The following is a 17688-nucleotide window of genomic DNA, read 5'->3' as shown; positions in this document are numbered from 1 at the left end:
AAAATGATGACTAATGATTGCTAACTTTATTTTGGCATACTTCTAATCAGAGCTAGTAACTGATTACAGGTAATCTGGATTACGTAATCAGATTCCAAAAATTACGCAGGCCTACTTGAAATTAGATTAAATAACATTTTAAAACACTCATAATAACACTAGTTACTTTTTTATTGATTAGATGATTACATATATTATTCACACAATAGCAACAATTTATTCATAATTTATTTATTCTCCCTAATTCTTTTTTTTTTCATCTTTTAAATTTTCCTTTCTAAAATAGCCTTATACATTCAGAAAGACTTACCAGTCTACCTAAACAGTTTTGTAGACATTCACACAAAGACCAAGTCAATAATAATTACACAGAAAAATTTAGAGGGCACAGCAATTGATCACTGGGTTTACAAAAATCATTTCAATTTTAAGATGTTTGTTTTCTCAACATTTTAACATTGCATCAACTACTGCTGAACACTCAATTATCACTCAGTAGGTTACTTAGCCATACATTACTATGTGTTTGGAAAGCTTTTTTCTTTCAAATACATAAAAATGCACAAATTCATGATAATTTCTTATTTACAATAAAGCAGAGCCAAAGCTCTTTCACCTACTACATTTACTCGAATCACACCTGAGATTTTTAAATAAATATTTTAATTATCAAATTTGCATGTTCACTGGTCACATGACATGAACCCCTGCAGTTCCATCATGAACCCCAGTTTAGAAACCTGTAATGTTTGTAATGTTTAATTCACTCCATATTCTTAATAACAATGAATATATTTTCTTTATATTTTCTTTGTATTTTAATATCAATACGGCACACGATTATCCTATTTAAATCAATGTGATAAACAAGTTAGTACAAAAGTAATCTAAAAGTAGTCTGATTATTACCTAAAATGTATAACGTAATGGATTACGTTACTAACAACAATTTCTGTCATGTAACTGGAAATCAGTAACGGAAGTAATCTACCCAGCTCTGAATTTATAGTAAACAAGCTCACCAGCAAAAGTAGGAGTTGACTACTTTAAAAGTTATATATTAATAGCCTATGTTAATATATCCTGCATATGTGACCAAAAAAATTACTTTAATGTATTTAACATTTTGGAAAAAGCCTGTATGTTGCCAAATATGTTTTAAAAGATGATGTACATTTTACCCAATAATTATATTGCTACAACTGCTGGACAGTCCAATTTTGATGAATGCAGAGTCATCATATACTATGGCGTTCCATTGTACCACCTTTGTTATCAGTGCATTTTAATTGTAACAAATTGATTTGAATAACTCAAATAGGTTGCTATATTAATCTTAAATAATGTAATGGCATATAGCTGTAAAATATAAAGACAAAATATCATCCCTTAGTTTTGACAACCACAAGAGTGAATTTAACGCACGCACATAAAATTGCTTTACTGTATTATTGTTAATATTTCTTTGTAGTAACCGGACAGCTGCAGAATAATATCTAATGGCTTCATTTGCAAAAGCTCAATGATAATGGCATGACATCAGTGCTTAAAAATGCCTTTCTACTAAATAAACATAGCACACCCTATAATGCCTCTATCCTTTCTTGCATTCTAAGATGAATAGCTTGAAGTAATAGTAAATGTCCAATGGATGTGTTTATTTTGGGGTTTCGAATACAACAAAGGAAAAGGATTGTTACAAACAGGCCCAAACCTGTACAATAAATATATTACCAGTACTTACCATACAGACAACGATATGACCAAAAAAAAAAAGAGATTTCAACAATTATTCATGCAAACTAATTCACATATATGCAGCGAATCATGGTTGAAAGTGTTTTTTAGTTTATAAAAAAAAAAAAAGTCTTACCTAAAACTGAACCAGTGACTTCTAAAAGGTCTAATCCAGAAACTCCATTTTCTGGGAAGACATAAATATGTAAAACTATGTTTATATACTATTAATATTATGAGAGGCAACCATGAAAAAAAAAATCATATTGATGAGTATATATAGTATAGAACAAATATAGAGCATACTATTGAAATATAATGGTATCACAATCAGTGTTGGGCTTGTTACTCCAAAAATGTAATTTATTACTCTTTATAGTTACTCCTTTCAAAAGTAATATTATTAATTTATGTATTACTTTCTGGCAAATACATTACTTTTCCTTCACACCCCACAAACATTTTAACTGTGTTTTTTTCCCCATAAAATTCTTCTGAAATGTTACTAACAATATATTTCTGCCTCATTATTTGGCCAAAATCTACATTGGACCGCAGCCAGAAGTCATTACAAACACTTAATGGTGATTGTTATGTGTAGCTTGAAGCTAACTGTAGCTATAATTTCTCGGTTACCAATATATGATTATATTTAATGATGTATTTTATCAAAAGATATCACATACATTTATAGGATTTTTAATAATAGTAATATTAAATTTATATCGGGATCAGAGGGATGTGGGTGGCCAAGCCATGTAATGCCAGAGTAAAGTAATATATACAGAGTAAAGCCACAACTTCTACATCTGTGTTCAGATCACCTTTTCTCCTGAGAAAATCAGTGTAATGGTAATATTTCCATCCCCGAATGTAAGAGTTTCCTTATTCCAAGCTTTCCTGATGCAAATTATCAAAATAAATCTAGGAATTATTGGATTTTAAAATACTGGGTTTGAGGAATCAAAAGTAACTGTAACTGTTATGATGATAACTGTAATGTTATTATTGAAATCTTATTAGTAATTAGTTATATACTACTAGTTACTGCAAAAAGTAATAGTATCACTGTAACTAGTTAATAGTAAATAGTAACTGGCCAACACTGATCACAAAGACATAAAGGTCAGCGTCAATCTCAGCAGAACATAAGGGCTGAAATCTGTAAGTGAGCGCCCTCTTGTGATGGAGCCAAGTTTAACAACGAATAAAAACGATTACTCAAACTAAAATACAAAATATCTATTGCTTTCTGATTTAAAAGTTTTTGTGATGCTGTAACTCTTCAGTGTTCGATGAAAATGAATCACCTCACCCACAAAACTCTGCGCATATTGAGGAAACCCAATATGCGTTATCCATGTGGACACTTGGTCTGGGCCCCAGTCCTCGATTGAATTCATGCTTGCATTATTTTACACTCTCTCCTTCAGTAACGTTGCTTCCTTGAAAATTAACATCACACAGGCAATGAATATAAGCAAACAAACAACAAACAATTCACTAACATAAAGTTATCGACTTCAGGCTTTTTACTAAAGTTGTGGGTTGAAGTGACGTATGTATAAAATTCTATGAAACCCACTTCATTAGATCAGTGCACATGTACAGTAAGCTATCTTCCACTGCTGTGTGTTGTAAGAAAGAGACGCTCACATAAGTCTTTACTGTCTTTACATTGTTCGCGTGTGCACTGTCCTATAAAACATATTACCGCGGCTAAAGAGAGCAAAACTTATTTTACCTTAATCCCAAAAACAGCCCCGCACTTTTCGCTCACAGTTGTGACGTGCTGAATAACTTAATCACACCTCAGCAGGTGAGGGCGGAGCTACAACAATATCGTGCAGTATGGGAAATGTAGTCTAGAATCCACGACCCCCAACAACAACATAAATCAATACAACAGAACATTAAGTATTATTTCCAGATTAATTTAGAATCCGAAATACAGAAAGTTTGGTATAGTAGCCCACAGCTGTTTTTGTCTCACTTAATAGAAAGTTGAATGTATATAGATAAGGTGAGCCACTTTTTGTTACACTTTATATTCAGATTATTTTTTTTCTTTTCTTCTATCCATTGTCTTTGTTATTTGTTTATTTATTTCGACATATTATCAAGCAAACGCATTCAACAACATATTTAACAAACCCCAAAACATATAGCCAAGACTATGAGTAAAACTGGACACAATTCATTTGAAAGACTGATTTGTAAAACTTTTTTTCTGCCTTAAACAAACAATTTTAAAGCTTTGTACTCTGCACCTACTTTTTGCTCCTCTGATCCTTTTTTCCACTCCAGAATCAACTTCATGCCTTGCCTTCCTTTCTGTTTTTTCTTCTTCCACCTCTGAATAGAATTTCTTGCACACTCATTTTGGTTTTCTAATAAGTCAATTATACATGTAATTTATAAAATAATCAGTGAATGTTGGTTTATTTAATTGATGTGAGTAGAATTAGCGAATGTTTAGGGTGGCCCACTTAGGGAAATCCACCAGTCCACTTTATTCAGCTAAAGTGGGCTGGCAATATATATATATATATATATATATATATATATATATATATATATATATATATATATATATATATATATATATATATATATATATATATTATTTGCATTTTAATCCATGTTAACTGCAGTTACAAATAATATGTGTTGTCATAATAATATTTGATTATAGTTAGTAACCAACCTTTCAAATTAGAAATAAAAATCTTAATGTCTAAAGAGCTTGCCTTGCTACCATTCATGATAATGATTCCTTCTTTGAGGTGTCAAGCACAACACAAACACTAGTGTCATATTGCATCAGCTAAAACTACTTCATCATTTAAAAAAGTGTCACATTTAATTCGTTCACCCAAAAATTTAAATTAGGGTGTGTTTTACTCACCAGAGGCATCTTCTTCTTTCAGAAGATTCCAGTCGGAGTTTTATTAAAAATAGTCTTTGATCTTTCAAGCTGTTTAATGCCACTTAGCAGGTGTTGCATTGCTTTAGTCCAAAAGAAGTTAAATAAAAAGTGCCCATCCATAAAAAAAAAAAGTTCCTCGCATGGCTTCGGGGGGTGAACAAAGGCCTCCTGTGGCTAATCGATGCATTTTCGTAAGAAAAATGTCCATATTCAAAATGTAATAATCACTTTAATGTAGCTTTTGTCAACAGTTGTATCCGGACGCAGCTCTGGGAGGATGATGTATGAGGTTTTTAATATAACTCCAACTGGATTCATAAATTATAATGTTGTGGAAAAGTTGCACAGACTTAAGTAGTTTAAGTCTTTGTTTCTTTTAATTGTGATGATTTTGGCTTAAATTTAACAAAAACCCACCAATTCACTGTCTCAACAAATTAGAATATGGTGACATGCAAATCAGCTAATAAACTTAACACACCTGCAAAGGTTTCCTTGAGCCTTCAAAATGATCTCTCGGTTTGGTTCATTAGGCTACACAATCATGGGGAAGACTGCAGATCTGACAGTTGTCCAGAAGATAATCATTGACACTCTTCACAGAAGGGTAAGCCACAAACATTCATTGCCAAAGAAGCTGGCTGTTCACAGAGTGCTGTATCCAAGCATGTTAACAGAGAGTTGAGTGGAATGAAAAAGTGTGGAAGAAAAAGATGCACAACCAGCCAAGAGAACCGCAGCATTATAAGGATTGTCAAGCAAAATCAATTAAAGAATTTGAGTGAACTTCACAAGGAATGGACTGAGGCAGGGGTCAAGGCATCAAGATCCACCACACATAGACATGTCAAGGAATTTCCTGAACCACAGAAAACGTCAGAGGCATCTTAAGTGGGCTAAGGAGAAGAACAGGACTGTTGCCCAGTGGTCCAAAGTCCTCTTTTCAGATGAGAGCAAGTTTTGTATATCATTTGGAAACCAAGGTCCTAGAGTCTGGAGGAAGGGTGGAGAAGCTCAAAGCCCTCAAAGTTGCTTGAAGTCCAGTGTTAAGTTTCCACAGTCTGTGATCATTTGGGGTGCAATGTCATCTGCTGGTGTTGGTCCATTGTGTTTTTTTTTTTAAAACCAAAGTCACTGCACCTGTTTACCAAGAAATTTTGGAGCACTTCATGCTTCCTTCTGCTGAGTCTGACCAGCTTTTTGAAGTTTTATTTTTCAGTAGGATTTGGCACCTTCCCACACTGCCAAAAGCACCAAAAGTTAGTTAAATGACCATGGTGTTGGTGTGCTTGACTGGCCAGCAAACTCACCAGACCTGAACCCCAGAGAGAATCTATGTTGTATTGTCAAGAGGAAAATGAGAAACAAGAGACCAAAAAATGCAGATGAGCTGAATGCCACTGTCAAAGAAACCTGGGCTTCCAGACCACCTCAGCAGTGCCACAAACTGATCACCTCTATACCACACCGAATTGAGGCAGTAATTAAAGCAAAAGGAGCACTACAATTCACTAAACATGTTTTTTTTTTTTATTGGTCTTACGAAGTATTCTTATTTGTTGAGAAAGTGAATTGGTCGGTTTTTGTTAAATGTGAGCCAAAATAATCACATTTAATAGAGCCAAAGACTTAAACTACTTCAGTCTGTGTGAACTGAATTTATTTAGTGCACGAGTTTCACAATTTGAGTTGAATTACTGAAAATAACTTTTCCACAGCATTCTAATTTATTGAGATTCACCTGTACATCAAGAGCTGTGCAATAACGTGCACTAATGTTTATGTCACATTATTTTGTGTGTACTAGATCTACGTATATGTAGTGGGCGATAATATAGTTTATATTATGCATTGATATAAGCTAGTGGCAATTTGTAAATATGCTCATGGCTGTTTTCTGGTAACTTCCATCTCTCATAATAGCACACTGGGTGCAGACAAAAAAAAAAAAGATAAAGCAAAAGAAACAAGGTTTTATTTTGATTTTTATTAATATTATTTTCATTCTTACTCCACGACAGGTTGCCTGGGTCTAACAATTAGCCCATCATAATAATTCCAGTGCGGAACATTTATCTCATAAGCTGCAGATCAAGGATGACAAGTGCAATATGGGGGAGGAAAGTGTCTACAGTATTACAGGTACTCAACATCTGTGGGGAGGCCACAAATATCAAATATAAACTTTAGAATTACAACACAACGATTACACTATGCACACATTCAGACTACAAACGGACACATTAACACTTAAGCAGATAAAACAAATGACCCATCTCTCGCATAACAACTATAACAAGAACAGCCATTACTGCGACTGTCAACCTTTCACTCATAATGAATGAAAACATCTTGAATGAGAAACGCTTTAGGCTATTTGATAGAAGGAAAGCAAATGGATGATCTGAATGTGCACGAGTCAACAGGTCAGAGTCTAACACAGCATACAGTTAGCCGTCTATAGAGAGTGGAGCATTTGTCATGTGCATCCCGACAGGTAATCAAACGCTAAACAAACGCAGAGTGAGTAAAGATGACCGCTTCTTGGGAGATGAGCACCCAACCTCTGGCAGAAGAGGTTCAGAGCAATTATGCGTTGCTGAGGGCATCAACACCAGGCAAAACTTTACCCTCCAGCAACTCCAGACTGGCTCCGCCTCCTGTGCTCACATGACTGACCTTGTCTTCTGTGTCCCATTTGGCACAGCAGGTTGCGGTGTCTCCCCCACCTGATTTTAAAGAAATAAATATTAGTTTAGTTTATTATAGAAGTTGACCAACATTTAAATAAATAATATTGCACTGTATCATTTTTGTAAATCAAGGATTTGAAGATGCTGGCTCTTGCATGGGGGAACTCTTCTGTTCGCATCCAATTCACATAACTTGGATACTTGTGTGAAATGTCATGAACAGGGTACAAGCAGGACATAAATGTAGGACGCACAAGCTCTCACATCTAGATTCGTTAAGATTTGTGGCAATAAAATGTTCATTACGTATTTAAAAGCTTGAATAAAATGTGTATTTGCTGACAATATAGGAATAAAGAATTACAGCATTTGCTTTTCAATTATTAGACAGAACTGTTATACAAAGACAGCAAACTAATGAAGATAGAATGTGAGCTCATGTGCGTCTCAACTCAAAAGCTGAATAAAAGTCCCATTCATGACGCTTATCGGGCGATGCAGAGAATTAAAAATGGCCAAATATCGGCTGATATCATTACCCCTGGCCATATATATCGGTCAACCACCAATCTATTAGATATGTGCCATCACGTGCATTTCAGTCAAGAACTTAAACTATGGAATTCAAATCTTGCCAATAATGGTGATGCAGCCATTTTTGGTCGCTTCCACAACTTCGTCCATCAAGTTCTTGGTTCCACGAGAGAAGTTGTCCCACTCAAACACACCAACAGGTCCATTCCACACAATCTGCTTGGCTCTGGCTACAGCCTCTGCATAGAGCTTTGAGCTCTCAGGACCACAGTCTAGACCCTGGATAGAAAGAGAACCATTTCTAGCTCACTTCAGAGGAAACAGAGAAGATCATACAGCTCTAAGCCATCTAACATTTGTCTGGCTTACCATCCAGCCTGCTGGAATACCATCGGCTACTGATGCAGTCCCTGTTGTCGCCTTCTCATCAAACTTGTCTGCAGTGACGAAGTCAACAGGAAGTGTGATCTTCACACCATTCTTTTCAGCCTTAGCCATGAGGTCTTTCACAATATTGGCACCTTCTTCGTCATACAGGGAATTGCCAATCTGAGCACAACAAGTGAAGTACATTTTAAGATTCAAGGGGTTTTATAATATACTCCACAAGGTTTATGGATAACCTCAACTTTTGGTTCCAAAATCACTTTCAAAGTATGTAAGTAGCAATAGCAACTTATTCTCTGAACATAACACGCTCTGGGGCTGGTTAGGCTCCAGGGCTAGTTTATTTCAGAGGTTTATTTGCTATTAATACCTATTGATAGCACATAGGGTTCCAAAACCCTGTTCACCCATCGTGGTGTGTGACAGGAGAATTCATATACATTTTTATTTTGCAATGGGACATTTTATATATGCATTTCCATAATACGCTAATAATGTAAAAAAAGCCACTCACCTCCATGTTCTTGAGAACCTTGAGGAAAGTAAAGGCCATTCCCCCACCAATGATCATCTCATTGACCTTGTCCAACATGTTGTTGATCAGCTGAATCTTATCTTTGACCTTGGCCCTGCATGATCAAAGCAACAATCATTCAAACAAAGCCTTTTTAATCAAATACTCATTTTTAAATTGAAATCTTTATGGGATGAAAATGAGAAGCTTCTGCCTCTGAGAAATTGCAGGAAGTGCCCTAGAACGGTTTATTTATGAGGCAAAAGTTTAAGGCTCGGTGTGCATTGCAGTACAGCTTATCAGTGGGTCAACTCCCTCAGTGAACTTTGTTATTGGGACAAACCCCAGACACAGACTGCTTTATTCACAACTGCAAATGAGCCAATGAATGTGCAGGGGTGTATGCTTTCAGGAAAAAAAAAAAAACATAGTATGCGTGTAAACTGTGAAATGGCCTGGACTTTTGGACGCTGGACATTTGCATTGAACCTTCCATTTCCATAAGAAAACTTGGTTCGGATCGTTGCTGATCTGGTTTAAATGAGTTTCATCATTGCATCCTGCATAGTTGCATCACAAAGGTTTCACCATTTCCCCAACAGGACATGAAACTAGAAATCAACAAATGTTTAAATGAACACTGTTCTTTCTACTACCAGATTTGGGAGGAGAGTCTAAAAGAAGCATAGAAAAAGAAGGATATTGTCACGTACTGTTGCATAAGAGGATAAACTCATCTATTCCTGGACTGTCACAGGATTTTTCAAGTGGGAGAAGACAGATGCATTCTAGAAAAGCATCTCACATGATATCTTCCATTATATCTGGTGAACATTTAGTTGTTTAGAAGTTCAGTATACTTCTGGTGAACTCTGTAAAACTCCTAAAGCCTTTCCTTTGATCACGGACACTATCTTGCAAGACAATGCAAGGTCTTTTGGTTTTTAATCACTAGACCTAGTTAAAACCTATCCTTCTCAAACAAAACAGAGTTCAGAACTAAAATATAAGTTATCCAAGTACTCCATCATTAACACTTACCCGCCGAGAATTGCCAAGAAAGGCTTCTGTGGTTTCTCAAGGGCCATTGCAAAGTAGTCCAGCTCTTTCTTCATCAGAAAACCAGCTGCTTTCTGAGGAAGATTCACTCCAACCATGGAGCTAGAGTGAGACATTAGACATTAAGTTAAAAAAATTAGACTTGGAAAAAACATTTAACAGCCTACACTTGATAATTTCTATTTTTCTATCACTGTTTGATGTAAAAGAGCACCTGTGAGCTCTGTGCGCAGTTCCAAAGGCATCGTTGACGTAGACATCTCCCAGCTTGGATAGGGAGGATCGGAAAGAATCGATTTCTGCCTGACTTGCTTTGGTCTGAAAGCAGGAATCAAAATCACTTATAGGTCACATGTCACTTGAAGAATAAAAAAAATATTAAAGCTGAACTGTGTGATGACTCCAAAAAAAAAATTGTAATCTGAAATTTTTGGCATTAAAAGGAACACTCCACTTTAAAAAAAAAATAGGCTCATTTTAAAACTCCCCTAGAGTTAAACAGTTGAGTTTTACCGTTTTCCAATCCATTCAGCCAATCACCAGTTCTGGCGTTAGCACTTTAAGCTTAGCTAAGCATAGATCATTGAATCTGATTAGATTCTTAACATTGCTCAAAAATGACCAAAGAGCTTCTGTATTTTTCCCTATTTAAAACTTGACTCTTCTGTAGTTAGCTTTGCTGATGAATTGTGACAATGTTTACTTTACGGTGTTTATAATTAAATGCATTGTAGCTGTTTTTTTAATTAGCAGCTAGAAGTAATAAAGCATAGACATTTCAAAATAAGAGTCTCCTTGTATTTTGGACTTTTTTATAATTAAAAATTGCATTCGGCATAAAATCTTTTTTTTTTTCTGGATAGCCGTGGTATTAATCCAATGTAAACTCTTGTGGCTTCTCCTTAGGCCACCCTGAATGTGTGCTCCATCCTGTTTAATTATTAAAAGAATCTGAGATGTATTATTTATTTAGAGATTATTTGGAATCTGTTCTGTATATGGACCGTATTCATTTCCATTAATTTAGTCTTCCATTTGATTATAAAAACCCTGTAAGATGACCAAGCATTTTCTTCAGGGCCACTTATGCAGAGCACACCAACCTTGTTACCCGATGCGTCTTTGCCTTTGCCCTCCTCGGCCAGATGGAACCGCAGGTTCTCCAGCAGAATGACAGAACCTGCAGCTGGGTCTGCACAGGCTTTCTCCACATCTGGACCCACACAGTCCTTCAGGAACTGAACGTCTCTTCATAGACAAATTAAACAGCAAGGTTGGAGAAGCAATAAGCTGAATTATGTATGCAACGCTATTAAGATGTCAGCATGAGAATGATTTTCTACCATACATTTCTTATGTTTATGCAGTAAAGCTATATAACTTCATTGCTGTCAAACAAATGTAGCTTGAAGGTTTATATTATTTATAACTGATGGTGTAGTATATGTAGGTTAGAAGTCTGCATTGAACTCTCTTACTTTCCCAGCAGGTTCTTGAGTTCTGCAACCACAGGCTCCAGAGAGTACTTGTCTGGCATGGGGACTCCATCAGGCCGGCCCAAGTGGCTCATCAGGACGACAGCTTTGGCCCCGTTATCTAAACAATACTGGATTGATGGGACTGCAGCCTTGATTCTGATGTGAGTATATATATAATTAGTTACAAATTCTGTAGAACATGGCCATCATATCTTTCAACAAGTAGTTCTTTATCAAAATAAATAATAAAAGAATATACATTTTGTAAATCACAAATTGATATTTTTTTTTTTTTTACCTCAAACAGTATTTCAAACCAAATAATCTTTTAAATAGTATTGTTGACATTATATAAACTAATATTTATTTGGTTTTAAATACTTAATTTATTTGTTATAATCGTAATTACAATTTATTAGTTATTTAATATTTAGCAAGAATATATTGACTTGAATGATAATTTAGAACAATTTATAAACAAAACGGCGGGTCTGAACATTGCAATTTTTCAACAGGATGAGAAATAACCATTATTGGCTACTAGATAAGAAAAGAAAAGTAACAATGTTAAATCAGTAATATCCATCTCACCTCTGGTTATTTGTTATCGTCTTGTCCTTCATAGGGACGTTGAAGTCAACCCTATAAGAGACAGAGAAAAATAAACTGAACTACTATGGAATTAGCTACATAAAATGTCATGGTTTACTGTAATGATTAGATTGCTCATTCATATTAAGAAAATAAAAAAAGTTCCAAAAAAATTTATATGAAGTAAGCTGACACATTAAAAATGTCCTCATCTCAATGCTAATTAAAAGTCATTTATTGCTATTCATTCTTTAATAGCCATTTATCCCTTTAGTTTATATTATGACCACTAAATTGTTTAATAAAAATATACATATTAATAAGGTATTTTAATGAATAAAAGGATTTTATAATGTCAATAATAACAACTAAATATATAAACTATCTGATCAGGAGTACACTACAGAGTACACATACTGCTGCGCGTTCACGCGGTCTCCATGACTACAGTGGATTACGTAATACTGTAAAGCCCCAGAAACATTCAGATGTATTCATGGAAGACTCACTGCTATAGATGCAGTTGCATCGTCTAATGTAATATTATTAATATGCTATTAGACAATATTATTGCCGTTTGGAACATAACAGTGGACGTTGTAAGGGCACAGGCCACTAAAACTGTAGGAATGTATTCTGATTCATCGTGAAACACTTTAAATAACTGCTAATTACTTATTCAAAATGATACACCATTTGGATATTTATATATCGGTGAAAAATTGCTCAATAAATCGGCAGACTGTTGGCAGGGCAGGTTTGTCGACCACTAAATGAACGTGCATACTGGTATAAAACCGCCAGCACACGTAAAAAACTTTATAAAATATGATGTGAAAACTGGTGTCGGTATAACAAAAATAAAGTGACCAGATGCTCCCTGACCATTTGACATTTGTAGATGGGTGGTGTCATTTCACCAAGACATCTTCATAAGCGTCTATGGGATCTAATTGTGTCAGAAGCATAAAGATCTGCATGCATTTTTTAATACAACAAGATTTATGACAGATATTAGAGGGTCTGCATTCTGCACGTGCTTTTGGTGTATCTGCCATCCGGCACGTATCTGGAATCCCTAAAACGTGACGCATGGCAGATACACTTCCGGTTATCTATGACTGAACTCGCGCGGCGTTCTTTCGCATTATAACCTTGAGCGATGCCAAAAAAAAAAAATTAAAGCTAAATGTGTATATGACTACTTTAAGCCAGACAGTATATCCCAGATAAATGAAGCGCACGTGCATCCTGAAATATCCTTAGTAAGTAATATAACGGAATGTGCCGTTGACAATTCATACTCACCTCATGATCACACGCTTCCCTTTCACATCAACCTTGTCCAAAGTGAGTTTGTTTGACAGAGACATTTTGGTTGAGGACTTGCAGCAAATCTCTCCTTAGCTGGTGAGGAGCAGTGCTGGGTAACGTAAGGTTGGTTCCCGAATGAGAGAGTGACCTTAACTTGATGCTGATGCACACAGTGTGGGCGGAGCTAATCGAGCTATGCTGTTTTAAATGTAGCGCTCATTGGACATACTAGTTGTCAATCAAAATGCCTAACTGAGCGCAAAGGATGTTAGACAGAATGTGTTGCAATGTTACTGCCCCCTATCTAGAGACCCTACGCTGCTGATTTAAAATATTAGAACTTATCTCGGTATTATTTTTGCACTTTTGGTTGTTTTAGTAATTTGGTGTTTGTATTTTGTATATGATGGGGGTCAAGGACTGATGTTGGTGTTTGGTGAACGTACATTTAATTGATGATCCCATCACATAATGCTCTTATCCAAATTTTAGTCCCACGCTTTATGGGAAAGAATCATTTGCACATATAAGAATTAATTTTACTTCTGTTAAATGTATTAAATACCCAGTCAAGCAAGTAATTTAAAGAATACCATAAATTTAAGGCAAAATAACTTATTCAACTCTGTTAGTTATGTGTACATTATTCTTCTATTACTTCAGTCACTTAATTCAATTTTCTATTACACCTATATATTTTTGATGTTGTAAAAAATAAAAAAAAAGCTTTGAGAGTCATTTTACATCACTCAACAACATCATACTGTAATAAAAAATAATAAAGAAAAATGTTCTGAACATAGTTCAATATAACAAAATAAGAAAGGTTATAAATAAATGCACATGAATGTTAAAGTGAGGACGATTTTAGAACAGGGGTGTCCAAAACGGTTCCTGGAGAGCCACTATCCAGCAGGATTTAACTTAAACCCTTATTAAACACACCTGAACCAGCTAATCAAGGACTTCACTCACTAGAAACCTCCAGGCAAGTGTGAGCTATCTATAAGCTGTAGTATTGTAGCCCCCCAGGGCCAGGATTGTTCACCCTGTTCTAGAGAAGCTGAGTGAAGAATAACAGGTGTATACTACGAGGAAATAGTATCTTGTCAAAAATCCTGATTCATGTAAAAATGACCCAAACCCCCCTGCTTCATGTCACAATAATTTTAGTTCATATATATGTGTATATATATATATATATATATATATATATATATATATATATATATATATATATATATATAGTTCATTTTCTTAAATAAAAAATAAATCAAGATTATTCCAATATACAAAACACTTCCTTTCTTTGCATCCTTCGGGGCAGAGATGAGACATGAGAAAAGGAAATGAAGACGCACAAATAAAAAATTAGAAGCATCCAGAGAAAGTTGATGATCAGTGGCATGGAATGTGAAACCAAACCTATAACCCAGAGTTACAGGTACAGCAATTGAGCTTAGAGTTTTATCCTAAATACAAAACTGACCTTCAAAATGTATATAAAAGTTCATTTGGTGGTACAGTACATAAAGCTGATGTAATATGTAAAATGTGCTACTGATGTAAGATCAAATCTGACCTTACCTGTATAACAACACATTTTAGCATTAAGTAAACCAGATGACAAATCTTAAGATTTATATTTAATTTATTACATTTTTACAGACATGCCAAGACAGCAAACAAGATTGGATAAGGTGAAAAGTCTCCATTTTGGAAATTGGGGGGAAAAAAATCAAATTGTCTTTTAGAAACCACTAGCATTTGCTCCACAATGGGGAAATGCATTCATTCCTCCTGCCATGGCTTGGGCTGCACCTTGCCTACAGGTGACAGGTTCCATGCAATGCCTGTTGATGTGACCACCTGCAAAGAGTGTACAAAATCACATCACATACACAACATAAGAAATTAGATAAATAATTAGGTACTAGAATTACTAGTCACTTACATATGCCCAAACAGCTGTGCAAAATGTGGCCCCAGCAATCAGCAGAGGAGGTCCATACTTAGCATGAAATTCAGTAGACATATCAGACTTTTGTCTCACAGCCATCTGACGGGCACTTTGACCTATTGTTGAAAAAAAAAACAGAAAATCAAGTTAAAATATGCTTCAACAGATCACTCGTTGCATTAATGAAGAACTGTCAAAAACTTAGACTCATTGAATTTATAAAAGACATTTCTAATGCTAAACCATCGACCTTTTTGTAATTTACATGAATGTGAGTTTGCAGCTAATAGACAAAATTTTCTGAAGACATGTTTTTTCATTTAGATTTTATACTCATAAATGTTTCTATTATATCTATCTATAAGACAAATTCTTGCAACCAGCTGGAGTAATATTTAAATTTTAAGATAAACTAAATGAGCCGTATTTGATGTCAGACAGGTTTTAAACCCTCATATTGCAAATAAATGAAAATACATACATGTCTTTAAAGGAGAAATGTGACAATATATTTTATTATAAGCTACAACGTAGCGAACTACGGATGTAACGTTACAACATTAAAACTAACTTAGCATTAGCATACAGGAACAATAACAGCCTGTTTATTGGCGATTATTGTAACATATAAGGTTCACTAATACGTGAAATAAAACAGACTGTCCTTGAATAAGTTATTTAACTTACCGCTGAGGTTCAGGGCAGCCTTGGCGAAACGATACATGGTTATATCTCGGTACAACCAGCTGCTCGTGCTAATACCCTTGAACTGAACGGCAGAAACAAAATGGCAGAGGGGAAATGAGACTGCGGTCAAGCCAGCCGCACTTTAGAAAAACACCGTCAAGCCAGCCGCAAGTGAAATTTAGATGCGCGTGTATTACTATAATTACGGCAGTAGCAGGAACAACAGAGAGGGAACGCGCTTTCAGAGCGCTTTTCATCTATACGTTCAGATTTGATATATGACGACCTTTTTTGCTCATCTGCTCTTATATTCGTGTAACTTATTGTTTTCCTTGACTGCTCTGTATTACTATAATTTTCAGCCTTTCAAAGCATTAAAATTATTAGTAGAAAACGAGATATGGCACATTCATTGATTTAGAAGACACTTTTTATGATGAGAAAGAAGCAATTAAGGGTCAGTTCTTAAAGGAGACATCCCATACTATTTCCATACCTCACATAAAACCATTTTACTGGAGCCTTTTCGAGATATAGGATAATATTACACTTTACAAGTCTTTTAAGATCCCATTTCTAACAAGTAGAAAAAAACAATGATCAGTTCTTATAAGGGACATCGCATACTATATGCACACCTCATATCAAACCATTGTACAGCAGCATTTTGGAGATATGGGACAATAATTACACTTTAAAGGGTTATAAAGATCATATTTCTAATAAATAGAAAAAAACAATGGTCAGTTCTTATCAGGGACGTCCCATACTATATACACACTTCATATGAAATCATTTTGCTGCAGCATTTTTGAGATATGGGACATTATTACACTTTAAAGGGATATAAAGATCCCTATAGCAGAAAACAAATCTTTTCATCCACAGGAAGAAGGAGGCGGAAACCGGCCATCAATCAAATGAAGCTTTTAATAACAAAATAAACACAAAACACTGCGAAAGCCCTTCACGGACGACTGTCGCTTACAAACAAAAACCAAACACAAACTAAAATCCTGGCCTGGCCTGGCCTGGCCCTCTCTCGTTGTTCACTGTCATCGCCCCTCTTTTGTATCCTTCCATCTCCACCGCGGGACGCGAGACCGGTGAGTGGAGCAGGCGTCGCTCATTTCCAATAACTCCACTGGCATCGTTCCGTTCTCACGGCTCGCGGCCCCGCCACACTCATCACAACCCTATTTCTAATAAGTAGAAAAAAAAACAAAAGTCAGTTCATATAAGGGAAATCCCAAACTATATGCACACCTCACATCAAACCATTTTACTGCAGCATTTTTGAGATATGGGACAATACAATGATTTAGAGGGCGATAAAGACACCATTTCTAATAAGTAGAAAAAAAACAATAGTCAGTTCTTATCAGGGACGTCCCATACTATATGCACACTTCATATGAAACCATTTTACTGCAGCATTTTTAAGATATGGGACAATACAATGATTTAGAGGGCTATAAAGACACCATTTCTAATAAGTAGAAAAAAAACACCACTCAGTCCTTATCAGGGACATCCCATACTATATGCACCATTCATATGAAACCATTTTACTGCAGCATTTTTAAGATACGGGACCTTATTACACTTTAAAGGGCTGTAAAGATCCCATTTCTAATAAGTAGAAAAAAACAAAAAACAGTTCTTATCAGGGACATCCCATACGATATGCACACCTCATATCAAACCATTTTACTGCAGCATTTTCGAGATATGGGACATTATTACACTTTAAAGGGATATAAAGATCCCATTTCTAATAAGTAGAAAAAAAGAATAGTCAGTTC

At 35.4% G+C, this 17688-nt stretch overlaps 3 protein-coding genes across 3 annotated transcripts in view; all 3 read right to left on the bottom strand.

Moving 5' to 3' along the window:
• Positions 1-3548, bottom strand: part of LOC113070090 (angiomotin-like) — a 36672-nt gene extending 33124 nt beyond the window's left edge. Inside the window, exons 1-3 of the mRNA XM_026243254.1 lie at positions 3482-3548; positions 3053-3182; positions 1874-1924 (exon numbers count right to left, since the gene is read on the bottom strand). Coding sequence (XP_026099039.1) covers positions 1874-1924; positions 3053-3140 — 139 coding nt within the window. The 5' untranslated portion in view covers positions 3141-3182; positions 3482-3548. The remainder of the gene's footprint in view (positions 1-1873; positions 1925-3052; positions 3183-3481) is intronic.
• A 3087-nt stretch (positions 3549-6635) lies between these two features.
• Positions 6636-13410, bottom strand: LOC113070089 (phosphoglycerate kinase 1). The gene is made up of 10 exons (XM_026243253.1): positions 13231-13410; positions 11923-11973; positions 11332-11487; positions 10957-11101; positions 10068-10171; positions 9836-9955; positions 8795-8909; positions 8263-8442; positions 7995-8172; positions 6636-7395 (listed from the first exon to the last, which is right to left on the bottom strand). Exons 1-10 carry the CDS (start codon positions 13293-13295, stop codon positions 7256-7258), a joined length of 1254 nt encoding a protein of 417 aa, XP_026099038.1. The 5' UTR covers positions 13296-13410; the 3' UTR covers positions 6636-7255.
• Positions 13411-14869: 1459 nt separating this feature from the next.
• Positions 14870-16042, bottom strand: LOC113070087 (cytochrome c oxidase subunit 7B, mitochondrial-like). The gene is made up of 3 exons (XM_026243252.1): positions 15884-16042; positions 15191-15312; positions 14870-15105 (listed from the first exon to the last, which is right to left on the bottom strand). Exons 1-3 carry the CDS (start codon positions 15918-15920, stop codon positions 15028-15030), a joined length of 237 nt encoding a protein of 78 aa, XP_026099037.1. The 5' UTR covers positions 15921-16042; the 3' UTR covers positions 14870-15027.
• Between the last annotated feature and the right edge of the window lie 1646 nt (positions 16043-17688).

The sequence above is a fragment of the Carassius auratus genome, unplaced genomic scaffold (genome assembly GCF_003368295.1).
Source record: "Carassius auratus strain Wakin unplaced genomic scaffold, ASM336829v1 scaf_tig00002951, whole genome shotgun sequence".
Taxonomy (NCBI): Eukaryota; Metazoa; Chordata; class Actinopteri; order Cypriniformes; family Cyprinidae; genus Carassius; species Carassius auratus.
The sequence above is the reverse complement of the archived record's forward strand: the minus strand, read 5'-3'. Positions and strand labels throughout refer to the sequence as shown.